Genomic DNA, 26,961 nt, shown 5'->3' with positions numbered 1-26,961 from the left:
ATATAAGTAGATAACGATTCTCTCAGAACAGAAAATACCGACAGAAATTAATTGACAATGTTGGAGGGATGGAAATTCACGCGTTAATCTTATGGTTTTATATGGTAAATGGTTATTGATATATATCGAAAATGTATGCAATCATAAATTTAGTTCATATTTAATTTAAAAAAAAGGTTTCATATCCTTCGCACGGTCTATTCTGGTTATGCTAGTTATTAAATGATTAAATTATATGGGTCAAGCTATTGTTTCTATATGATTCACCATATTTACCTGTATTGCTCTTGAATATAACAGAAAAGCTCATAGTAACTCACCTTTCAAATAAACAGCAACGCTTGATGAAAGAGTACGAGAGAGACCATTTCCATCGTCCATGGTTCTTCCTTACTCCATACTTAACGACCGGAAGAACGATTTTCTGTAGTGTTTTTCCGACTCACTGTAACCAGAAAATGTAATAGAAGTACTATCAAAATAGGACGATGTGTATATGCACGTATGGCATTTTCGAGTAACCTTTATTTGTCCTACGATTCTAACCAAAGCAAACACAAGGTACGCTAACCGATACACGTTGGTCCAATCTCGCCGATCGAACTTCTTCGCTGTGAATGGGCATTTTGTTTCAATTTGGTCCCTCCATCCTTCTGGAAGTTGTAGTATGCTGTTTATCGGCCTGGGACGAGGTGTTTGGAGTTTGGCGCACTCATATTAACGGCCAGTTGACGTTAAAGGTGGGTCAATACTTCACCGCACCGCATGAAAGGGCCACCGTCTTCTACCTACCGTCGTTACCGTCGCTGTGAAGTGGTGGCAAATCTTTCGGCCACAATGGCGCAGTAGTGTCGTTGTCGGCGTCTTAAGTGTAGTCAGCTTTACCTTTTATATGCCCACCCACCGGTTCCCCCGACCCCGGTTATGTGTGTGTGTGTGTGTGTGTGTGTGTGTATGGCGGTAAAGATGATGATGCTTTTCCGGTGTGTCTTGTTCCGCTTGAGGTAGGAGATGACTTGAGCTCTTTTAGGAAAGGAAACAGGCAAATGAGATTCAATTTTACCTCCTTCGGCGCCCGGGGTGGGTCCCGTCTCGAACACGGACACAGTGCACGAGCTGGGAGGAAGTAACCATCGCCAGAAAACAGGATAAATGAACCCATTAGGAGACGAAGATACGATAATAGATCGAAGCACTTAGCCCACCGGGCGCATGGTGGGTGAAAGTGGGGGAGCAAACGAAAAAAAGGCCATCGCGATGCTTCGGGGCATATTGGAGGCGAAAGGAATTAGGAATGTGAGGGAACAGGGGCATGAGCCCGGGAGAAAATTCTTTTCGAGAAATGTTTCCCTTTTTCGCTATTCTCTCCCCTATTTTACCCACGTAAATCCGTTCCTTTTGTCGCGTTTGTTTTTCCCTGTCCTATTGGGTGCAATTGGATGTTTTGTTAGCTATCCCGTATGGTTGAGTTAATGTGGGTTGATCGTTTTTACTTCAACCGTGTTCTTGGCTATTGCTGCTAGTTTCAGTTATTCTCTCTTGCTTCATTTAGTGACAGAAACACGCAATGGTGGGAGTAAATGTGAAACGAAAAATTCAAAATATCTTTGCGACGACTTACTTGAAACCAGGCGTATTCTACTTTGTTTTATTTGTGGACGCCCTGACGTTCCCTAGGCGATATCTGGGGGTTGGCATTTTCCTCAATTATGCTTTTATTTCCTGCAATTGTATTTGTTGAACGATTGTGCATAACCTGAAGCGAGGGGGGGTGGCTCATCCTAGCACAAAACTGGTAGAAATCAAATTGACGCCTACGGCGGGTCAGTGCTACGAACGCAGATTGTGATGGTAAAATGGTTGGTACGACAGGTCATTCAATGTCTCAATAGTTCGAACGCTAGCGATATTTATTTTAAATAATTATAAAACTACTTTTCATAACTTAACGTGGTTAAGATGTATTGTGCAGTTTTTTTATTCTAAGAAATAAAGAAATAATCAAACATTGTTTGTGTCAGTGTGCAAATGTCCAATATAATACTATAACGTATGATTTTCTTTAAAAGATCCATGCTTAAACTACAGCAAACGGTCAGAAACATTGTATCTACGACAGGAATCATCAACTTGCCTTTCCAGACTGCAACTTAACTGGGTAACCGAAGCGCTACAATGTTGGACGCATGTATGCATATTTTTGCATCATTAGCATTCGATACGTACAGTGTACAGTGGATTTTTGAGGTCAATTGCGTAATGCGAGCCATTTGGAGATTCTGCACGCACTAATGTCAGTGTGCCGTGAGACCCAGTTGTCAATCCCGCAGGGTTTCGGCGATGTAGCGATCCGGTTTTTGCTATGCTCGTTCAATGTTATAATGTAACGAAGGCGTGATGGATGATTGTCCCATATTCTGGTGAAAGATAATCGAATGGCTTAGCAGTTCACAGCATTTTACTGATTTCATGCACCAAACCATGCGTCATGCTTATTGATGTCCATTTGATTGATTTTATGTGTTTCTGTCTGGGTCGAGATGTGTAATCATTTAACGATACACCTTAAAGAGCCCTTTTCCGGCCCTGGATAAACTTACGATTCTTATTCTAATCCTTGTTCTCGTTCAAGCCGGTCTAGTGGGGTACAGTCGTCAACTCATGGGTTCAAACCCCCAATGGACCGTGCACCCCATACGTAGAACTGACTATCCTGTTATCTGTAATCAGTAAGACACTGAAATCCAAGCCCACGTGGCACAGACAGTCCTTGACCAACAATGATTGTTGTGCCAAATAAGAAGAAGAAGAAGTTCTCGGTCAAGCCCTGGTTTTTTATATCTTGAACCACCATTCGATTTCTAGTGCTAGAGCTGATCATTGCGCTAACATGTAACATTTTCCTTGTCCTTCATATGTACTTTTGATATTCAATAATTGTATCATTTATTTACAATGACTAGAAATGTCACTTTTGTTGATGTCTTTGTAGCATTTTATTATACCTTGCCTTAGAATGTTTTGTATCATTAAATAAATATGTTCCTCCTTTAACCAATGGGTCTTCTCTTCAACTTACAACAAAACAGGGCTAAACTATGATCAGATGCAAATATTTGCACATAAACCAAGAATGTCTTCTTTGGATGCAACCTTGAAAGAAGCTCGCATGGGCAGAGATATATCGTCAGCGGGGCGCAGTAAGTGATCGTTGAAATATGGTTGATGTTGGCTTACTTCGTTGCCCCCAGTCCTCTTGCCTCCACTGCGTGTGTTTGTATTTGTGAGTGAAATCGCGAAAGAGTGAGAAAGAAAAAGCATTGCTCACACCACTCGCTTTGATGATGATGATGATGATGATCATGTTGACGATCGTATATGCTGCGAATGATGTTTGGCGAAGCGTGACGATGGTGGTACCAGTTGTGCGTGTATATGTTTGATGGTACGATGGTTGTGTGGTTGCATGGTTCGGCGATCACGCCCGTCTGTCGGGACCGGTTTTTGGTCTGTGCGTGCTGTGTTACTGCTCACCTCAGCATGGTGGATCTTCGCCTGGAGCAGCTCGCCAATGTGGCCAATTTCAAGGTTAAGTGCGCGTCGTCGTCTTGCCTAAGAGGTTTGCGAAGCGAGAGAGTGTGAGTGTTCTCGATCGCAACCGGCCGGTTTTTTTATTGATATACGGCAAGTTCAGCAATATAAAGTTGCCTGTTTGTGTGAGTGTTGGTAGCGCTTCCGTTGCGTCATAGCTATGCTGCACCGATCTTACATTTGTTGAACGTGTACAACTTTTTGCTTCCCCTTTACTGCCGGGTATGCCGATTTGAGAATCGCACTCCATGACAGGTTTGGCGAGAATTGGTTGGGCAAAATTGTTGAATTTATGCTGACGTTTGGAGAATGTTACCTAGCTGCTGTTTGTAGGGGTAATCCATGTGCAACGTCCATGAGTTAGCCGGCACTAAACCCGGGGAACTGGTCCAGTTAACATTTTCTCTAAATGTGTACCACACTGCTAAACGGGCCAGAACGGAGCAGTCGTCGGACAGCCTCTGTGTGGTATTTGGCCTGGGGCGCGGGCTATGGTACGAGAAGAGACGCAAAGCAAGCAAGCATATGATTATCTGCGAATAGATGTTGGTTTCGGGGCGGGACGGTTTTTGCATATGTGTGTGCCTCCTCCCCGGCATTCAGTGGTGTGGTGTTGAAGCACAAATTTGCGCTAGGTCAATGTACCGCTCTCCTCTTTTCCACCTTCAAATTCTTTCACGTTGGAGTTTGAGTAGAGTTTTGTTTGATTTTTTGTGGATACAATTTGTTTGAATTTGTTTTGCTTCAGACAACACTGTGTGTGTCCTGTGAAATAAGTAAGGAATTTGCTGTTTTTAATGACTAATGGTTTAGTGTCGTCGAAAAGATAGCTATAAAAGTATTAATGGGGAAATGATTGATTATCATTGGTTTACATGTTTTATGTAACATTAGGTAGTAAATGCTATAATTATAAATCTCAGTAAGAATTCTATATGCATAGATGATTACATAGAGGAGACCCTCGAGATACGACACCCTCTAATTACAACGATTTTGATTTTGACAGCTCTCAGTGGTCATTTAGCTGAAATTGATACATTTGGGTTTTGAGTTTACTGGAACTTGAATATTTGTATAATGCAATCACATTTTCATACTGAAGAGTATGAATTCTAGAAAAAAAGCTTACTAAACATGCACGAATTTCTTCGTTTTGTCTCTTCAACCTCGGTTATAACCAATGTATTGAAAGGTATTCGATGTAGGACTTACACCTTGATGTGAGATTTTTTTTCGGTCCCAAATACAGTCGTATCTAGGGGGTCTCCTGCACAGAATTAGTAGAATTACATGCTTGCAAAATACACAATATTAGTATAAGAAATAGGAAATGCAAGCCTTTTGCTATCTACAGAACAGTAGAACAGTAGGCAAGATCGAACATTACTTTTCTTGAAGATTGTTTAAAAACTAATTGCGGTTGCGTACATTAGTATCGCCTGTTGTCCATTAAAGTTCAACATCCTTAAATTGCAAGTTATGATACTCCTTATGTATAATATTTATTCGTAAAATTCCTAGCAAAATATCTCTTTTTTATTGAACAACTCACACACACACAATCAAGCATAGGACGCTGCTTAGTTATCTAACAGAGATACATTATCCAGCGATACATGATAAGGTAACAATGAAACGTGAAAACTTCCCGACATGTCCATAACCTTCGGGGATTCTCTGTCAAACATAACATTTGCGTTTTTTTTGTTGTTGTTGTACTTCCCCCCCCCCCCTTTTCGGTGTGTGATGTGTGTCTGCACGTACCTTTGGCTGTGTGCCGGTTGCGTGTCAGTACTGTAACTGTTTTCCCCCGCCGACTACACCGTATGTTCCGCCGAATCGTTTTTGCTTCCGAGTTGAACGAATACGGACATTACAGAAACACACTGTAGGAACGTCCGGATGTCAGTTTGAGTTTCGATTTCAATACGTTTTGGTCCAGAATGTATGCTCCAGCGTAAGAATTTTCCTTCCCATCAGCGCGCTACAGTGTACGTGTGCTTGCTTGTTGCTGGATTAGTTCTGATGCTGAAACGATACCGGTTTCAATTTGGCTTGGTGGGCGGCGCAGGATGGCATGCTTGATAAGCGCGTAGCTATCTAGTGGACAGTGGTTCGATCGTTAGGATGATATTTTGTGAGACGGGTGATTTCATGGTGGAAAATGGAGCATTCATTGTAGTTTTACAGGTAACTTCCGGCGGGATGTACCGGTGCTTCATTGCATCGGATGGAAGAAAACCACGATTCTTTGTCCTTGCTTGTTATAATCTGTTAGCTTTGGTAGCTTAGGACGTTTGTTCGACCATTTGTTTTATTGTAACTGGCGGTATGGTTACACTGCTAGAAACACTAAAGTTCCATTTTGATTGGGTTTCGTGATGCTATTTTACTGGCTGCTATTTTGTTATCTTTTATATTACAATTTCATCTACATAATGGAATGCATCCAAACTTATGAAATACCACAAAAAGAATGAAGCAATGGACTTAAAAGTTAAATCGGAAATTGCTTGCATTTCTGCACAGCCAGCACTGAGTAGTGGCATCCATGTAGGATTAAGGAGAACAGGTTTTAAGCGTCGTTAAATAATGCTTCTTCTCTTTGCCGCCCTGTTCAGTGCAAGATTTTTTTTTTGCGAATCGACTGTTCCACTATTCCTCCCTCCCTAACAACCCGTTTATAAATGGCTCAAGGTTTAGGGAGACCTGAAAACCTGTATTCCTGTTCACGCCACCACAGTGCAGCAGTATTCGGGTCATCAATGTTGTACTTGCACGATGTGCACTAAATACTGAGCAAAAAAAAAAAAAAGGGAATTCATGGCCATAATAACGGCTATAAGATGATGAGATAGGCTCAAGTCAACACCATGCTATCATAACTCCTTCCCGTTCCCTTGCGCCTTTGCTGCGTGCACAGCGCAGTACTAGTCAAAGATTGGACCGTTCGGAAAATTCCGGAACTGGGCGAAAAATTCAAAAATTCCTTATCGTAATTGTTACGACATAATTTCGCCAAAAATTAACTTTCCATTTTATGACTTTCGTCTTGCCTAACTGCTTCCCACCGTAGTGGGTTTCGTGTTTGCAATTTTGTTTTGCTCAACACACTGTCGCACAAAATAGTTACACGCGAAGCGCCCGGCACGGTGCACTTTTATTTGTCGAACATTTTTCATATTTTATTTTTATTTGTTGCGTTTCGCTATCGCTTCTCTGCTGGCTGGGGTTGCTCGGTGCTCTGTCAGCATATTTTCATTAGCATTGAAGGCAGGGCGAGGGATGATCGTTTGTTTCGCGCTGTAGTGTAATGCAGTCTTGTTTTATGTGCACTTTTGGCGGACAGACTAAGAAAAAGCGAAACCATTCGCTTCTCGCTGTCCATTTATAGAGATATTTTCGCTGATCCGAGCGCAATGCCGCTGTGTTTAATTTGTTCGCCATCAACTTACCATCCTGCCAGAACGGCGACAGCGATGAAAGTTTATGTTTGGTCGTGTGTTGTTGGGAATGGTGGAAAATGACTGGAATTAATACCGTTCGTAGCGGGTGTATCGGTTTTGGTGCGCCAGGACGGAAAAGCAATTTTAATTTGTTTTTCTACATATTTCATTTACTTTGGCGCACCGTTGTAGATACAGTTCCAATTGCTTATCGTTACCCGTTTGTAATCCTAGCTTATTTTTCCATTACCGAAATGGTACAACTGATGGTGGGTGGCTTTCTGGTGTGGATTGAGAGTGCTAAAGTCTACTTTCGTCGTTTAAGGTAAAGTTCCACGGCATGGCAAGGATTTATACAGAGTATGAGCTCGAATACACGATTAAACGTTTTATGGGCGTAGGCTATGTTTCGTAAAGTATTTATTAAAATAATTAAATCTCTTCTGGTTTGTTTTATGCTGTAGCTTAAGGTTGGGGAAGCAGGTTTTGGGTTACTTGCGTTTTGGTGGTAAAGGATAGAGACAACGCAATATTATCACTGGGGAGAAGTCAAAAGTTCATAAGTGGCTTTGGATTTGGTTTCATTTATTATTTATAATTTTTTGAACATTTCTTACATGAATTATCAGAACGACGCATTTACCAAGAGATTTACCGACATCAGGAAGTCAACTCTACGTATCACTAGATGGACTCATGACGAGCTGCACAATTAGACGATTCGATACCCATTAGGCCATCGGAATTTAATTGAATTAGTGATGCATTCATTTACCAAACAAGTGGCAAACCACTTAAATACAAGAGAATTTTTACAATAGCAATCGATAGGAAATTGCATTTAATTCGAACTTGCTCAATTGTCAGTTAAATTGCAATTTTATCGTCCAAACTTCAAGTCTAGTTTGTACTCTTCATTCGACCGCAATTTTTTTGTTTCAATCAACAATACTTAATTAATGTTCAAACTCGTTCTCACATACTGTCATTGGAAAGTTTTGCCTGTGTGCATGTATGGATACGCATTGCTATCGTATTGCTTGATGCTATATTGCTGAACGAATCAATTAAACAGCTCTAAAAGATCAAAGGCGGAAAACAGGACTATTCTAGCAACATTTCCCAGCCATTGACAGGACGCAATAATTAATTGCACCCCGGCAAAGATCATTTCACCTGGAGGGTCTAAGCTAAAATAGGCCGTTCTACAGTTGTAGACGCGCGTGTGTGTCTGTAGAGTGCCTGTAATTTGCACTTGACAAAAATCAAACACATTTGTGAAGATGGTGTGCGATATGTTAGCGCAATGTGAACTTTGTTCTACCATTGTGTTGCTTGAATTAACGTTGTTGGCGAAGAGCGAGCCCTGTTAGATGTGCCCTTCCGGCAGTTGCTTTCAATTAATCAACTCAAAACATTGTGCAGACAGAAGACAGGATAGGATGGTGGTGACGGGCGCACTCGGTCGGTACACGCCACACGGAAGATGAAGTGAGTTATCACAAGCACGGGGAAGATCATTAGGCAAGACAATTCGGCGAAGCGCGTATTGACGTCAGTACAGCAAACTACTTTGGATGTAAAGGTCGTTTCAGGGGAGTTTACTCGCGGAGGTTAATGGGGGTGGTAACTATTTCTTGCAAGCAGTACTTAAGTTGCACCTATTAATGTGCGAAGCAAGTAGCGTCAACATATACTCCCGGTACATCTGATATCCAATTAATAGTGGCTTTTTGTACGGAATGCATAGATGAGTGTGCTCAGTAACGGTGAATTCTTGTGGCAGGCCCCCATAGCTGCATCATGTACGAATATGATGTATTCGGCGGAAGTATAACGACAATATGGGCATATACAAAACAATACAAAACAATACATTTTAATAGTTTAGGGCTACAGTCAGAATTTAATAGTTGTTTAACTATTTTTGTTCCAGGTAGAGGCCATGATGTCCTGCCCCCTTCCATTGCCATTGCCACTACTTCCACCAGCACTGCACGCAGATTTCCCTCCGGTGCACATCGGAGTTAAGGTAAGTTCGACAAAATATTGAAGGAATATCCCTTGTCCCCCAAACACTCTTCAAGCGTCCTGCGTGGTCATCATAACGGGAGGAAGACTTTTAGCTGTGGGTGTAGCAAATTTGAGCACCGGCGAAAGTTAACAGGTTTCGGTTTCGTACTCCGCTGCATTTAGAAGCTTTGTGGTTGTGGCTTGTCCGCCCGGAACACAGTCTTAGTCGAGGAAGAACAGTAACTGGGTAGCTTAAGGAACGAAGTAGAGTGAAAATGAAACGATGCAAGGCATTATACCACGGTTGGCTTGCTATAGCGTTTTGGTACATCAGAGCTTATCGAACATGGTTACAGCACGGTGCATGTGTGTACGGCATCATGCTGATGGACGTTGCTGTACAACTGGAATGAGCTAAACATCGAGATGTGATGGTTGCTGCTAAATCTTGGCACAACCACCACCACCATCAGTTCCATCTGCTCTCCGGTGTAGAGGAAGGAGAAGAAGGGTTACAGCTCCGTCACGGTGGGTCAGTATTTTCATCCATTAAGGATTATGTTCCTAGCCGCGTACGATGGCTATATAGCGTTTCGATGCCACTCTTATTGAGCTTTGATGCTAATAACAAGGCGAACCTTTGGTGGGGTGAGAAGGATAGTAATAATTAGTTTCCTTTTTGGGGGATGGAGTAAACCCCTGTTTTTGGAACATAATACGCGGCCAAGTCCCCGGAGGGGCCTATGCCTGAGTATCGCATCGACACGACACGATGCGTCCAATGCAGAAGGAAAACGGCGTCGCTATTCACTGATAGGTGATCAATTAGTCTCGAACGCTTCGTCCGGTGAGAAGTAATGTCTGGTAGACTGGGACATCTTTTTGGCACGTATTTGTGGGTTGATCATTCCCAGAATGTGTATGTTAGAAGCCTTTTCAGCTTTCAGTGATGACATCTCTTGGGGACGACAAGTACAACACAAGCGATGCGAGGAAACTATTTACGTTCCACGGAATCCTTCTCTACCGTAGTACATGCCAACGGTGTGCCATTGTTTCCCATCGCGGAAAGTGTATCGCAATGGATAAACCAATGGGAAGGATGGGAATATTTGCTTCTTTATCGTTCCAAAGCGCGCCGATACTCGGTGTTTTAGGCGCATTCTTTTAGTGATCTATTTCCATGCAAAATAGATATCACTGTGTTGATTTGATTGTATTCATATACACTCACAACACTCACACATACTAGAACCAAGGACACTTATAGACTGGGCATGGCTGGTTAGGAAAAGGGAGGAAAAATTCAATTTAACTCACGTTTCTCGCGCCTAGTATAAGGCCTCTGTCGAGCATCGATTTTGCAACAACAACAAAAAAATGAAGGGAGCATTGGGTATCAGAAAATGATTGAACCAGAACAAAAATAAAATAAACTAACTTACTATCACCCATCCTTCCTTCGATCCGTGCAGGTGGTGCAGGCCAGGGTGGATGTACGGAGATTGAACGATTTACATATTCAATTTAGTAAACAATTTCGTGGCCTCCCTGGGAATGGTGTGGGCGAGGGAATGGTGTGGGCTTGTGGTGCCATAAAGCGGGAGAAAGAGTTTGCCGCCGCTTGTTTGATAGCATCAATTTTCGCTAAACTTTTTCCATCGTCGGCGCGCGGTCGGTGGTTTAGTTTGGCGGCGCGAACGTCGAACCTGGTCTCTTGGTGCCTGACTGACAGTGGATCGTATCGTCGGATGATTGATTTCGCTGTCGATGGTGGAGAAGGATTAGAATCTGCCGATCGAGGAAAAATAGGCGATGGTGCGAAAGATCAATGAACACATTTACATGTGCAGAGAAAGTTTGTTTAGCTTATTTTGTTAAAACTTTTTTTAAAGTGTATTGAAGATAGGTGAAGTTTTATGCTCAATGCAACACAAACATGCTGTTAATAAAATCATATAAAATTGCTAGGGTTTGTTTATTGTGCAGTAAGAGCAATGTAAAGTGTAAACAAAATTGTCTCAAAATACGCACAAACTGTTTAAACAATTAATGGCTACAGCAATGGTCTTGTTGTATTTTTTTTTGAAAGAATAAACAATAATATTCAAGTACAAACATTATTTGTTTATTGACTGTATATTCCAAAAAAAAAATTGAATTTATTTGGGGAACAGAAAGATTTAGAAGCATTTTTTTAAAGTACCTTGACTGTTAAAGGTGTATTATTAAAAATTAAGATAAAATAAAACAAATCACTCGTATTTTTATCAAATTCTCTATTACCAGTAGTAATAGTAATAGTAATGGTAATGTATTTCTGAGATAATAATTTGTATTATACAGTGTCGATTGGAATTCGGTAAACTTTGCACTTTTCCTCGCTAGTTGAAACTTTGTTTGGCTTTGCTGACTGTAACATAATATTTTATCCATTATGGGGTATGAAATTTGAGCAGGAAAACATTTGAATGAAAAACCTACTTCACAATCAATAAGAAAAGTTTTAACTTTACTTACAACAGTTAATTCTTAACGTTATGGAATTCCTTTTCAGTCCAATTCTATGTCCATAAACTGATTTTAACGTTTCTAACATCAAATTTAGTTGATTTGTGATTCAATAAATGTTCAGTGTTACTGTCTGTATTTAACCATTCCACCAAAAATTAATTATCATAAAAATCTACAGTTTTTTTTTTTAAATAATATCTCAATAACCATGCGCCTCCATTTTGGGTGACACAATTCCTCTCCAAAGAACAAAAAAGAGTTGGTTTGCTACTTATTCAAGCACTGATAACACCGTGTTGGCAGGTGTGTATGGTTCGTTTATTCAATGGGATGCTTTTTGGTTGGTATTCATCCATGGCATCATGCATCTACGCAGCTAAATTAACTTTGTCCACCTTTCCACCGCCTGTTGCTACGGTGTTTAAACCGTACACAAACGCTCAATGCCATGAAAGCGAGTCAACCGGAGAATATTATACCGAGCCTATCACACACGAACCAGCCTCTATTGGAACGCGGCAATATCGCGGGCCTGGTTCATAAATTTGGAGCCCTATATCGTTGAAATATTTATGTGAATGATCTTCAGTCCTTTGCTGCTGCATGTCTTTTGTCTGGCGAGGTACGGCATGGCTCGATTTTGGAACTTTTATCTCCGGCTGGCCTCCTTGAGGTACGGAGTGCGTGACTGTTTCCTGTGCCAGTGCTGGCAGGCCGCGGAGCCACCCGAAGAAACTCATTTTGTATCTATTTGTTAAAGGTTATGGCACTTCAGTGTGCACTCGTGTTGGGGTCGGGACTAGTGAGAAAGTTGATACGGAACAATCACATGCGAACGCGCCTTTCCTTGTGGAACATTTTTCACATTTTTTTGCCGGTGATATAAATCCTTCGAAGACGCTTTGTCAAAAAAAAAAACAAGATTCATTGGAGAAGCCCTTTACGACTAATGTTGTCCTTTAGCTTGCCGTTCTGATAGCGCGGCACATATTTACACATACACACGCGTGGTCAGATTACGTGAGCAGACTACGTGATAAGCAGCACATGGTAGGGTGGGTGGAAATGGATAAAATTTCACCGTCATCCAGGAGCTCCTTCATGGTTCATGTCCAGGGTGCTGGCTGGCAGGCAGGTAAGGAAGCATATAATTGTGCGTTGCTTTATTGTCCTCAGCAGGCCGTCCGTGCTATGGATCCGCGTCGGTTTTGTCAACTGAGAACACCCTCAGAATTTCGTGACCGTGCGCGCATCACGGTTTGATTATAACACACACCTGCACACGGTGTTGTGGCTGGTGCAAAATTCCTTTCATCTTTGTCGGTGTGACAAAAGAAAATGAGCTCAAAATGGCGTAAAATTGAATCACCGCTACACCTTTCGACCTCTCGCTGGGATCGCAGTAGAACTGGTAGCAAAAATCGTGCCCTCTTGTGGGTGCTCGTGGGTACAGCTAATAAGAAGAGTGAGAGGCGTTGGAGTGTAGCTGAACAAACAGCGACCCAACTCAGAATGCGAGGATGATGGTTGGATGTCTCGGTGGGTTTCAGCGGCACGATACGGTCACATCGTGGGTGAATCATTTCGACAAGCACTTGCTCTCCGGTGTGCTCCGGTGTGGAAGATTTAATTGATTTTGAAATAGCACGTGTCATAGGATTTGACCCCTGTGGGCTGTAGATCACTTTTTGTCAGGATAGGCTGCTTGAACGGTTCAAAAGAGGGCAGAGAGTGTATTATGAACAGTTGTTGCGTGAAGCTTATTAAGAATGTTGAGATTCTTAAGCAACACACGATGCGTAAGTTTAAAAATGGCACAAGGGCTCCTAAAAACTGTTTTAACGTGAAGTGCCTGTTTATTAATATGAGTTTAAAATAGTGTATTGATTTTAAGAAAAATGTATTTTAGCAAGCAAATCCTAAATATGTTATTTGATTTAAAAAAAAGTGTTGCAGCTTCCAGTGTGTCTCATAATTTAATTTCCATCGCTTCATCATTATCGTGCACACCAATTCACTGCATTTGTTTGCATTACTTTTTTGAGGAAATCGAAGCATCAATCTACAAAATTGTTTTCTTTGTTTTATTCAGACTTTGATGTTGTAATTACTGCCATTGTATCCCAGATCTGATGAAATGGATTGCTTACAAAATATGCCTCATTTCACTTGTTTTTTTTTTTTTTTTTTTTAGTTTAGTTTAGTTTAGTTTTTTAATCGATGGACTTGTTGGAGTTGTGATTCTCAAGTCACGGTATTAAAGATGTGCATAATCTATATTAAAATAGTGAATTTAATAAGTTTAGTTATTCATTTAGTTTACTTTCTCTGTTTTATTTTTATTATTATAGGTGTTATTTTTTTTTGTTACAATTTAATTATAATATTCGTTTACATTCATCGTTGAATTAAAAAATGATTCTCATATTCCAAGATTCTACCGATTTCTCCGTGTGCTGTTGGGCTACCGTTTTAATACCTATGATATCGTTATGTTCTTAAATACAGGCACAGTACTGAGCATGCATGGAAAAATGCTTAAGGTTCATAGCAAAAAGAGAACATACCCATCTTACTCGTATCACATTTACGGATGAACGGAAATGTCGTAAAGAGCTCAAAGCTAATCGAATCAATCCATACATCAGAAATTACTTCCAAACAATTAAATATGAATTGGATTGACATCACAACCTGAGAGCCGGCATTGCCGTTACTTCGTTAGAAAATCGAAAAATCGTCGTGGAGCCGTCAACGGTTTGTACCTCCTGGCCGTGTTGCAGAGCGCCTCAGGTTGCTTCCAACCTGTCAAGCTTCTGCTCGCCTATTGCTCCTTTGTGCTGCAAAGATTTCCATCTCCGTCTATTTTATAGTGGTGAAACGTCGTGCCTCCCCAGGTGGGAGATGGATTATGGTACAATCCGTGAATATCTACAATCAGTAGAAGGTGCGGCCGGGTCTGGCAAGCTTGGCCATGTTTCCTTGCTAGTATCCGTTCGTTTCATTTTTTATTTGTGTTTTTGAAACCAATCTGGCTTGGCAGATTATTGTAGGTGACAGCAGCCGCTATTCAGCGGGACTACCGAAAAGAAAGAGAGCAAAGCGTATAAGTGGGCTGAACGAAAAAAAAAAGAAATTGATCCTTTCGTGAGAAGGTAAAATAAAATAAAACCATCATTTGTGGCATTATCGTGATGTTTGTTGTCGTCGTTGTTGGCGCCTTATCGCGTGGTTGAGATTCATGCACACGGACACACATACACACTCACATCCTGTGTAGGCCTCCCGGTTCTGCAAAACCGATGTGAGAAGGTTTTTGTCTGCTTCATTTTTATGGCTAGCGAACGATGGATCGAGGTAGCGGAGGGCACAAATCCAATTGCTGGAACATGGGTGCTGTGCACACGATTTTCACAATTTTTATGCGCTTGTGTTTTTTACGGTAATTTTCGATTCTCGACGCGAGCGAAGCACGGGCGGATTGGAAAACCTTTCTGCGTTTGCAGTGCGCTGATCTCTCGACTGATCCCCTGAACACACGCACACGCAGTTGGTCGTAAAATGGAGAGACGATTTTATTAATCGTAAAATAATGCATGCGCTCTAATATGCTTGTGGAGAGCTCTAACTTTCTAACGCGCTTAATGTATGGTGTAGGAAAGTTTTAGAACAATTCGAAGAACAATTTTGAAGATAAAATTTACTGTTAGCTAGACATTACAGCTCAAATTAGCAGAAGATAAGGTTAATGAGTTATTAAAATTAGTAAAGCTAAATGAAAAATCTGTTCCTAACCTGAGGTTTGAATCCTGCTGTTTGTATCATTAAAAATGCCAATCGTTTCAATCCAATTTTTGAAATATTCAACAGAATCCAGTGTTGTGTCATAAGGATGTGTCAATAGATCGTTTGCAAAATATTCGTATTAAAAATGAACGTACTCAAAATGTAATTTTTACGTATTCATTTTTTGTCATATGATTGTTGCTATAGCAAATATTTCTTGCCAAATTTTCGTTCCAATCCGCTCTGTACAGTTCAGCTTCAAACGCTATAATCATCTGTTCAAGAACGTGGCCAGCAAACTAGTCCAACCGTGAAGACATGCAATATCTGCTATTGCCGCTGAAAAAAAACGCACTGAACCTTACACTCGCACCTGCATGATTTCTCGGCTCAGAGCGCTCCTATGCATCGCCCTGACCAGGCATCAAACGGGAGATAATTGCATTTTAGCGAATAGAGGAGAAACGCGAAAAAAAACCCAGGAGAAAATACGTTGAACGTTTTCATGCATGCTGCACGAAAGTGGCAAGGTCTCGGCAAGGGTAAACCACCATAGGGCTTTTCCGGAAGCGAAGGTTTTACGTGTCAGAAACGCTTCAAATCTCTCCCGGGTGTGTTGGGTAGCATCACACGATGCAGAAACAGGTCGGAAAAAACTCATCATTTACACCCATACAAACGCACGCTGATAGCCAGCAGAAGAGCCTTCAATGCAACAATGTGGGTATGTCTGTATGTGTGTGTACCAAGATATATTTAACGCAGTCCGGTAGTCTTTTTCAGGCTTCCCAAGGCAAAAGGGAAGCATAATTTAGCCCTGGTTGAATTTCTGGACCGATTTTTCTGCTCGACTTTCGTGTGGGCGCCAGCCTTGCTAGCGAAAGATTTATCTGATGTTTTCATGCGTAAAGTACAAACTAATTACCCGTTCCGGAGTGAGTGCCCCAAGGGGGGTATAGCTGTGCTGATGCAGTTTGCAGCATTGCGATGGTTTGAAGGTGTTTGTTTATGCTGTTGTTGCTCTTTTTTCCACTCCCGGTTTTACGAATGATTGCACACGTGTCCCCGAAAACCGGCCGGTCGGCGGTGGTGGTGTTATCATCTATCCACCGGCAACCATAGTTAGCGCAAATGCCAAAAGAAAAAACTTCACCTTCCACGCTGCTACCCCGCCGGTGGCAGTAATTAACGTGCACAGTTCTTCTTGCGTCATGCGAAACTGTGATGGGGGTGTCGGAAAAGAGGGTACTTCTCAGATTGCCATGCCGTGGGGCAGTAGTTCTGCCAGGCAGGCGGCCGTGTATTGCTCGTTTGATGTTTGAGCCTATGGAGTGCGGCGTAGCGCGTAAGAAAATGCTTTCATCTGCACGAATGGATCAGCTTACCGGCTCAGTCCGCTCGGATGGGAGATGCTCTTCAATCGGCATTACCCTTGTATTCCGCTCGTCACGGTACGGATCACATGTAATAGTAGAGATGATGAAACCGAAACACGAAGCGAAGCCGTATGCCGAAACCCTTTACATGTACAATGTAAAAAGATTCGAACATGAAAATGATGATTGAAAATGTTTGAAAAGTAAGTCAGATTCGTGTCTTCCTGGTCACGGCACCATTAAATGTGTTCGTTTTTTCATGCAGATTGGTGTCACGTTAAGAATTTGAGTAGTAAAGCCAACCAGCTGAGGGTAGTAAGGGCTTTATGACTGACTAATAGCGGTTTAAACTAAAGTCCAAATGATTGAACATGGAATCATAGAAACTTACATTCTATTCATATGATAAAAGTTTTCAAATTGAATAGAGGGAAAAATAGATGTTAAACGACTTAAGCTCTGGAATGTAAATAACTAGATATCCTTCCTGTTCATTTATTCTAAATTTTATGGCATTTTAAGCATGTCTAGGTGTTTGTGCGTGTGTCCTCCTACGAAACCATTAAATATTCGAGCTTAGGCAGTATTGCAGAGATGTCACGATATGTGTACAGTAAGTTTTCATTACATATTTAGTGTCCTGTTGTCTCAGTCTACCACTCTCGTTTCGTCGACTTTCCTTGTTTTTTTTTGTGTTTGCTCCTTTTTATGCCATATTCCTATGCTCCATATTGCTAACATAACTGTTGGAAGTTGGAAATTCGAATGTCTCTGTGAATGTCTGTCCTTGATGTAATCTTTATGGCATAAAAGAATGGGACATAGGTTTTTCTTCCAGCGAACCGTGTTTTCCGCTTTCGATCTCCCTCATGCTTCTACTGTTTCGTATATTAAATAGGGTAAATGTACCTATAGTGGTGGTAGTACCAATAGTGGTGGTATTGCACTAAAATGCGGTTCATACGGCAAATTAAAAGCAATTAAGTTATTTACGTTAGTGTGAAATGTTCTTTAGCCTTTTACAAAGGGTTTAAAAGTTAAATGGGGCCATTCCGTTACTTTGTGACCGAAAAATCCATTATTTTGTGAAATGTGTCAACATTTTTCCAAAATCCTTAGGATTTCATAACGAAACTCATATTTCTGTTAACGTTCTAAATGACCATATAACCACGCAATTACTAGTTTTTCAATATAACTGTTATGAAATGTTATTGTTTTACTAAAATTATTTGCCTTTTGACCATATTTATGCATTTTTAAGTGTTTTTTTACCATAGTGCCATTATAGGTACACAAAACAGGCATGTTCCTATAGTGGTTATAGTTATAAAATCAATAAAAACAGGTCGTTTTCTGTTTATTCGATGATATTTTCGACATGTCGTACTGTTTTCACTAAAATAAGCAACAGAAATGAGTTTTATGTAGGTAATTTACCAAAAACAGGCCAAAATTTGCTTATATGGCTGAATGAAAAATTGACTTCAAATCAAGCACACTCTTCCGGGTGTAGGTTGACGACAGGTGTGATGCAGTACTTTCGTCAATAGTTTCATCGATTAACATTATACATTTTTTTACGATCAAATTACGGAAGAAACCAATATTATGGCAGTAATCCTTGCTATTCATACGAAAACAGCTTCTAAACTAAGTTTCATTGATATTATACACCGTTTTTGATGCATCTTTGTTTACCACCACTATAGGAACACAATAAGACGACTATAGGAACCATACCACCATTATAGGTACAACGAAGCAGTCACAAAAATTTGTATTTTTTCGAAAATTTGATGTATTTCATGGTAAAAATGGTTATGATTGCGAAGATAAAACATATTACAATTGCTATGTGTTAAAATATTCAGAAAATGTCATTTCTGACACTTTAAGTCCATTAAAACACATCGGTACCACTACAAATTGCACCACTATTGGTACATTTACCCTATTACAGTATCTTATATCTCCCACTGTCTTCCAGAGCGGGTCAGTAACGGTCAGCACAGGTGTACACGCCAATTTCTCGTTTCGAGCAATGCTCAAGCAGCATTGTTACCAGGTTGTTACCAATTTTCGGTAAAACACATGCCTCTACAGCCATTGGGGGTTTGTTGGAAACAATGTCTGGGGGTTTGACTTGGAAGGTGGTTGCGATTATGGAGCGGATTCGGTTAGAATTACTCGGTATTTTTTGCCCTTCCTTGCTGAGTCTCAAAATGGGAAGCTATGTTGTGTATGGTAGTGTATCGAGAAGGTCGACGGCTATAAAACTACCTAAATATGTTATAAATTTTTCATGACATTTCCTAGCGCTCTCGGGCACATTCATATGTCCGGATTTATCAACTGGTCTTTTGCTTCTACGCTCTACTGTACGAGCTGTTTTTGTGATAGTGCTCATTGTTCTTGCCATCAACCATTCGTATGCTACTCTGTAACCGATCGTCGTAATGCGCCATGTGTGTACGCCTCCGGAAATAATAGTTACTCGGTTCGAGAGTTTTCTGCATGATGCTCCGTGAGTGTGGTGGATCTCCTGCTTGATGAAAAGTCTCCGAACGTTACACGACATTGAGAGAGTGTCCAGTTCACAATGAACTCTGGTACAGGATGTTGTTTCGGTTTCGGAAAAAGTACAATTAAAATCCTCCCAGAACAACTTACAGGGTTTCCCACGATTTATTGGTCAGTTCCCATGATTTTTTGGTGCGTTCCCACGATTTTTTGGTCGTATCCTATAGATTGTTGGTTCGATCCCATAATTTATTGGTATTTTCCGATTGGATATCAATACAATTAGACCAAAAAATTCTGGGAAACGACCAAAAAATCGTGGGAACGCACGAAAAAAATATGGGAATCCACCAAAAATTAATGGGAACCCACCAATAAATCGTGGGAAACCCTGTATACGAACGCAGATGTGTGGTTTCGTCAGGAATTGACTGTACTTCATATTTCATTAACCCTAAGGTTTGACATGCGTTTTGTTGAAGCGTTGTTGGAATCCAATCATGCAAGGCGGGGGTGAAATTTTAAACTACGTTACAGTCTTGTGCTATGAATGATAATGATAGGACTGAGCATTGTTTATATTTAACTAGTTAAGGCCCGGTAAAATCTACCGGATGTCCTCAAATTAAGAATTATTTTCAAACTCTACACGTTCAGTGGCAACAACCATAACTCAAAGACCTATTTGTTCTTATGCGTTACACCACAAATGTGTTAACCTTGTAACTTCTTGGACAGTTACTGTACTTTGCAGAAACGTTAAATATCGATGAGGCTACTTTTGAGCCAAGTCACGCAATTTTATATTTTCGAACTGATACGTTCCATGCCTCTGTTGACACAAATGTATAATTTTTTGATTATTTTTTTTTTTGATTTTTTAGTTATCGGCGTGATTTTATGGAAAGCATAGCTAAGTAGTAACCTCAACAACGCGTTCATTGAATAACGTATTGATGTGCAGTGGATTAAAAAAATTAGGGTGCCGCTAATACATATACAACATGTTTAGATCCAATCCCAATTGCGTACTTAAAAACATACAATTTTTGAAATGCTCACTTCTGCTTCAATCCATTTTGTGTTTTTTGTGCCCATAGATGTAAGATTGAACTATAAAAATATGATATTGCACGTGGTTCGAATTCCATTTCTACTCTTTTTTTCGACTTATGTTTCATACGTTAGGTAATAAGTAATCGATGCTTAGAACATATTCAATGTAAATTTTCCCAGTCTTAAATTTCAAAAAGGTCATTTCCAAAAACGCCGTCAAAATTTTATTTTATTATCCTGAAACTGGGTTTGAAGTATTCAATGGAATGGGTATATGTGTATGAGACAATTGTTATTGTTGTGCCAAATATCAGATTTCGACAGTGAACATATCCCCTCAAATAACCATTCCAAATGTGTAGTTCTATTATTCCAATCTATACTGTTATAGAAAAGACTGGTTCAACACTGTTATAGCCTTTCCACATCAATTAACTAAATTCACGTTTACTTGCAAACTACTTTATTTACTCTTGACGACCCACATTTTTCAGATTTTGCTTCTAATTTGACGTGTCCTTGAATATAACGTGGTTGTTCTTAATCAACACCATAGTACGGTGATAGCATCACATGGTAGATATCGCCATCACTCTTGATAGATACAGTCAGAATCTTTTCAGCCCTCTTGGGCACGTTACAGTAAGCATAGTTTCATTGTGGATCATTCTGCAGTTGATGCTGATCCGGCTAAATGCAGTGTGCACGGTTGTCTAACGCGCAGTATGTTGCAGCCATGTTGCGCAATGAATCATCTCTCCCTTTAGTGCTTTGTTTCGGAAAGACATCCTGAAATAAGTAGTTCTTCCCGCCCGCGAGCAAATCGTTACAAATTCAATTTTTACTTTCAAGCCATCAACATCCGCCGCTTTTTTTCCTCGGAATTTCAGCAAGGCTTTTTAGCATGGGCCGCTTAGGGTCTTTCGGCTACATCCACCTCTAATTGTCATGCGTTGTCCTTGTCCCGACTCAGCCAATATTGCGAAGTAGTAGATTTGAGGGAGTAGTAGATTTGGGGCGGTCCCGTGGTACGTGGTCGTCAACTCGAACGACTCAATGACATGCCCATCATGGGTTCAAGCCCATGGGCCGTCCCCCCGTAGCAAGGATTGACTATCCGGCTTCGTGGTAATGAATTAAGTCTCGAAAGCCTATGCAGGCCGGCATGTCCGCATAGGACGTTACGCCAAATAGAAGAAGATTTGAGGGAGTGTACATGTTCGACGTCCTGGGTATAGCAACCCGTGTTACAGGTTATTCTGTACCACACTTATCTGCCGATGACGACGGTGTATGTAGTATTCGAGGTGCTTAAGGTGCAACCAATAATGAGTATGGTTGGCTTTATTAATGATTGAATAAATTGGAATTACAACCATTTTACAATTAAGCTAATTTGGATAGTTTTTAAACATGTTTTCTTTATATTGCCTTGAATATCTTGATTAATAATGGTAAGGGGTATGAGATGGGGCACATTATCATCAGGTGGCTAATTTGCAACTTTAAATATTTAAAAAAATCATTATATCCAATGCCATGTGATTTCGAATCGGTCAGTCAAACAAAAAGTCTAAGTAACCATTGCACTCATTACTTGCGGGCTAGCAGTGGTGCATGGAGCAAGTCCTTTCGCAGCAACGCGCGTTGCTAAGAGAGCTCTGCTCTCACCGCTTTCTCTCTCTCGCTGAATGTTTACTCTCACGTCATTGTGGCGATTTTCGATTTTATATATAGTGAGATTAGCTGAACAATGTCGATGAGTTCTTTGGAAACATACAATCATTTAGCCTAGGTAATGGAGTAGTCATTGTTTTATCCTGTGATAAATTTTCATAACTGACATAAGCAACTGGTTTTTTTTCCATCACTTACATTACAAATGAAATGCTGTATGTGATGCTGAAAAATGTATCTAGTTGTAGTGAATTGTATTTGTTTTTTAATTTTATATCACAATTAATTAATTTCTTGGTTAAAGTAACAAAAATGGCTAATTATCAAGTTAAATGGACCTGGCTGATGTGACATGACAACTTAAGCTACATAACTAATTAAGATGCAAAACAAGAGCCACCCATCAGTTGACCTATTCCCACGCATCATGATTTGCGTGTATGTTTTCGTGCAGAAAAGTGATTTGCTTTTCTGCCGATTTATTTGCAAAGCTTGGTGAAATGTTGCGCGAGCAAGACAACCATGAAGCCATCATAGAGCATCAAAGGTTATGTTTTGTAATATATGCTGAGTGTGCCCGATGTTTCAATTCTCACACAATACACAGCATTGTGACTATTCAACGCATACTATCATCGTTGTTTTCATTCCCGACTCCAATCACCTTCAGGAAACGGAGCGCGTACTACCAGTGGCGGCTTACGAGCGTCCGCGGTTCTGTTTCCCCGGTCGAGCATTCTGATAAATATTCATTCCCCATTAGACCAGGGGCACCGAGGTATGGTAACAACCAAAGCACAACGAGGTACGCCAAAACATTCAACATAGACCTACTACACACATGTATAGGGACAACTATACTGGGCCTTGTCAGTACCAACAACATAAGGGGTTGTGCATGCTAACTGAGCTCGTTGTACGAATATAGTTAGCACATCCAACGGCGGTTTAATTTTTGCTTTCACGCGAACGTTCGGACGGTCATAGCTGTGTGGACGCATCGGTTGGTGCTTTCAGTGTTCCCAAATGGACGTGTTTGGCCGCGAAAACACTTCAGGGGCATAGCACATGGGACAGTTTTACTGTCGGCGAGTTGATGGACAAAAATTAGCATTGAGATTTTGCATAAATTTAATCTCAACTGTCTTTTTTGGTACCATTTCGCCACAAGTGGTATCAGGAGGAGAGGAAACTACCGCGTGTGATATGTGTGGAGCTTTTCCATTTTAAATGAGTCTTGCCCATTTGTTTTATGTATTTCGAGAAATGTCGAACAGCTGTACGTATTCACATCAGCATCCGTAACGTTCAGTTGGTCAATTGATGAATAATCCTACTTTTTTGCCATCCCACTCGAGGCGCGGGAAATTTTGATTCCGATTAGCGTATGTACATGCCTGGTGCCTGTCCATAGTAAACGGTATTTAGCAATTGTTTTTAGTGACCCTTTCTCTTCAGTATCTTTGGCGGTGCAGCTGCTTAGCTTCTCGCGGTGGCCTCGTGCATAATATCTTCTCGCTTGTTCACGCTGTCCGGGATAGGTAGAACGATTTGTTATGGTGGTTTGTTTGTTTTGTTGTGCTTCATACGTAGGTCGAGGGCGGCACACGCTTCGGGTTACACTTCGGAAAATAAATTAACATCAAAAGCGAATCAAAATTCGTTTGCGGTTTTGTGGGTGGAGATGGAAGCGAAGTGCGTGGAGTGGTGATGCGGTTGTCAAATGAAATTAATTTATCAGTACGTTTTAAGATATCAAGTGATCTTATTCTTCTTGTAGTGTGCATATTGATGTATTGAATAAAATGTGTATGGTTTTGGTCGCTAACTTAATTCCCGTCACTACATCACCTACTCATGTAGTTTCAGCATCGCAAAAAATACTATGACATTATTCTAACTTTTATTTCTTTCATTTCTTCGTTTCTTTTACAGGTAAGTGCTACTGGACAGAGCCGAACACGTATCTCCTTCTAGACAACACCTGTTGTTTTGGTGCCTCAACATTCTTTACATACGCATGCTGCACGTCTCCTCTACTTTAAGCTTATGATTAAATGCAAATCTTGGCGTCAAATCAACATCTGTTTCTGCGATCTATTCTAGTACATAAACTTCCACATAAACACATATCTTATTATAACACATATGCCTTTCACTATTGTAAGGTAATAGGCTCAACATTTAAAATTTGGCTCTCTACAACACACCACTCCAATGTCCTGTTTGGTGTTTCATGTGTTAGTGCTGGTCTGTGTAATTTTACTCTCTCTACAACTACTCTATTTAGCTGTTTTGTGTTTTGAGCTTGCTTCACTTATCATCTTTTTATCTCTCTCTCTATATGGCTCTATCTCTCTCTTTCTTCTCCGCATCTCTTGTGATAGACCTGTACTTGCTGGTTTAGTACGTTTCCTGGGTCCGTTGTTACAAAGGATGGTTTAAAAATCGCTAGGCGTCTCCATTGATCTGGGGATGTATTGTATTAAAGCAAACATATATAGAAGCGTTGCAAAGGAATATCATATCGTTCTCGTTCAACATCGATTCCGTAAGATGAAATCCTACTGCTTTACAGCTGCACAAGCTAATCTCTGTTCATATCGATCTGAGCAAGTGACTGATCAATCAAAGAGGACACGTTTTGCTGTGGCGCCCGGTTCGTGGTTGTTCATCCTGTCGCTTTGCAGACTGATTGGATCAACGTAGCAGCAACACGGCTCAATACTTGGGAATGAGCTCACACTAAACCGCGGGATACACATTTAATGAGCGAACGAGAGCCACCAACCGTGCGTCGGCAAAATCAATCCCGGCTCGAAAAATCTAGATTCTCCGCCAAAACGGAAATGGATCCTCGAAAACCGTTCCACTCGCTTTGGGTCGGTGTGCACATAATAGCAGGCACTGTAGCGGGAGCGTAGAGGGAACGTAGCCCATTTGCAATAGACGAATAGGTTGGCGGACCCATGTGGTGGTCTGCGCAGCAGAAGACGAGCGCATCTTTTGATGATGCGAAATGTGGAACCAATTGTGTAACGGGAATGATTGCTGCAGCGAGCAGACGAAGTAGTGCGGAGGGCTAGCTATTTTGTAAGCTGATGCTAAAATTATCCGAACAGAGCGGGCGTACCAGGTAGGTGACACCCGGCATAATAGTTGCCCGTTGCGCTTGTTGGGCCAGTCATGCAGTCGGACAAAGGGATGAACATTGTGCTGTCCTGCTGGGTGCACACCGATCAAGCGCATTCGAGTTTTAGCGGTAGGGATTTAGTGTTCCAACATTTCGCGGGCGGCGGGGGGAAGCAATCTACTAGAGGGTGAAATCCGTGAACCAAGCCGAACACATGCTGAGCAGAAAAGCTGTTTCTTTTCGGCACTTGCTAGGCCGGCGGCCGACCTGTGGGATGCGGGTGTGACGCGTGTACAGCCCAACAGCCCAAAGCTATACGGGGATGATCCGTCGGTGATTTGTGCACCGCATTTGTTCTCATTGGTTCGGATGAATTTCCCAATCGAAACAGTATTTCCAAAGAGCGGCTCTCCCCTCGTTTCTATTCATTCGGACATTGCACGTACACTGAATGCTGCACACACAAAAAACATCTTTACAATAGTTTGCTCACCACTATCCATACTCTTGTGGCTCAATGCGGGAGCACACCGCTGTGTGTGTGGTGTACTGTGAGGGTTTCACTGTGGGCCGGATTTTGATATCATTATCATTAGTTTGTAACGCATCATTGCTAGCGAATGGGATTGAAGTGCCCGTACATCCGCTGCTTTCTGGATTGGTTCACAGTGGTTGGTGGGTAGTGTATGCATTTTGATGTGTTGTCCTTTCATACCCTTCATCCTCTCTGCATGGTTTTCCTGCCCAAGGAGACAACAGGACTAAGCTTAGTAATGGTGATCAAACAATTTTTGCTGCGGGAAGGTAGGAACCCGCTTGCAGCCCGGTGGATATAGTCCGAACATCAGCGTGGAAATGCCTACTCAAAAGCCCTCTCCTAATACCTCCCACCATTTTAGAAAACAAATTCCTCGCAGTCGATGATCAAATGTGAATGGTGGATATTCAATTGTGAACGGTTGCGTCAACAACCGTGACACAAAGGTTTGCAGCCAGTGTGCGACTCGTTAGTTGAGTTGGCCGATGCGTTGGGAAGAGGATGATGATTTTCCGACTAATTTGGAAATAATTATCCCTCGATTAGGGATTCCACAAACACATTCACTCACACCAACATGTCATTTCTCTTGTTCGGCAAAAGATTGAAGTGAGCACCAGCCGTACAGCTTTGTGGAGTTGTTCCAATGCAAAACGAACGAAGTATTCAAGAAAATAAATGTGCACTCAACAGTCTGTTACCCACCATGCATGTGTATGTATGTGTGTGTATATTTGACTGCGGTTCGTTTGATTACAAATCGCTCCATTAGTAATGGTTAGTGATGCTGAAAATTAGTGCAGCCATCGGTGCGCTGATTATTGTCTCTCATTTGCAAAAGGCACCGCTTGAAAATGAATGGAAATGGTATGTCAACTGTTTTTCCAATACGTTTCGTTTCGAATTTGATATTTCTGTGCATTGATAACGGTTGTTGTGTACCGTTTTTGTGTTTGATTGCTTCGATTTTGCATCGGCTTTTCCAAAGCGACACGGGGTTACAGATCGGGGTCGCTGTGCAATAATGGCGGTAAAAATCGGTGCCATTTTGGGACTGGTGGTTTTAAATATGCGATGCAAATTGAAGCACATCAATCGAGGCGAGTCGATGAAAAGGTGTGTTTTGCAGCAGCTGCACATATGCGCTTTGTGTGTGTAAAAATGAATGGAGTAATTTTGTTTTCATGACATTCGATTAATATGAACGAAACACTGGGGGGGCTGGGACACGGGGTTGGTGGTTTTTGATTTCAGTAATGATGTGGGATTTCGTTGCAGTTGAACTCGTGCGAGTGGTAGATGGAT

At 41.2% G+C, this 26,961-nt stretch overlaps 1 protein-coding gene across 11 annotated transcripts in view; it reads left to right on the top strand.

Moving 5' to 3' along the window:
- The window catches only part of LOC120895453 (polypyrimidine tract-binding protein 1), a 272,802-nt gene that overhangs the window by 102,124 nt on the left and 143,717 nt on the right, over positions 1–26,961 (top strand). For 10 of the 11 annotated variants that reach the window (XM_040298832.1, XM_040298831.1, XM_040298826.1 and 7 more), the window contains one exon: positions 8,977–9,072. In XM_040298832.1, the coding sequence (XP_040154766.1) occupies positions 8,986–9,072 (87 nt within the window). In that variant the 5' untranslated portion in view covers positions 8,977–8,985. The remainder of the gene's footprint in view (positions 1–8,976; positions 9,073–26,961) is intronic. The other variant, XM_040298828.1, reaches the window with a different exon arrangement.

Source organism: Anopheles arabiensis, chromosome 2 (genome assembly GCF_016920715.1).
Source record: "Anopheles arabiensis isolate DONGOLA chromosome 2, AaraD3, whole genome shotgun sequence".
In the NCBI taxonomy this organism is placed as follows: domain Eukaryota; kingdom Metazoa; phylum Arthropoda; class Insecta; order Diptera; family Culicidae; genus Anopheles; species Anopheles arabiensis.
Note: the sequence above shows the minus strand (reverse complement) of the source record. Positions and strands in the feature narration are given on the sequence as shown.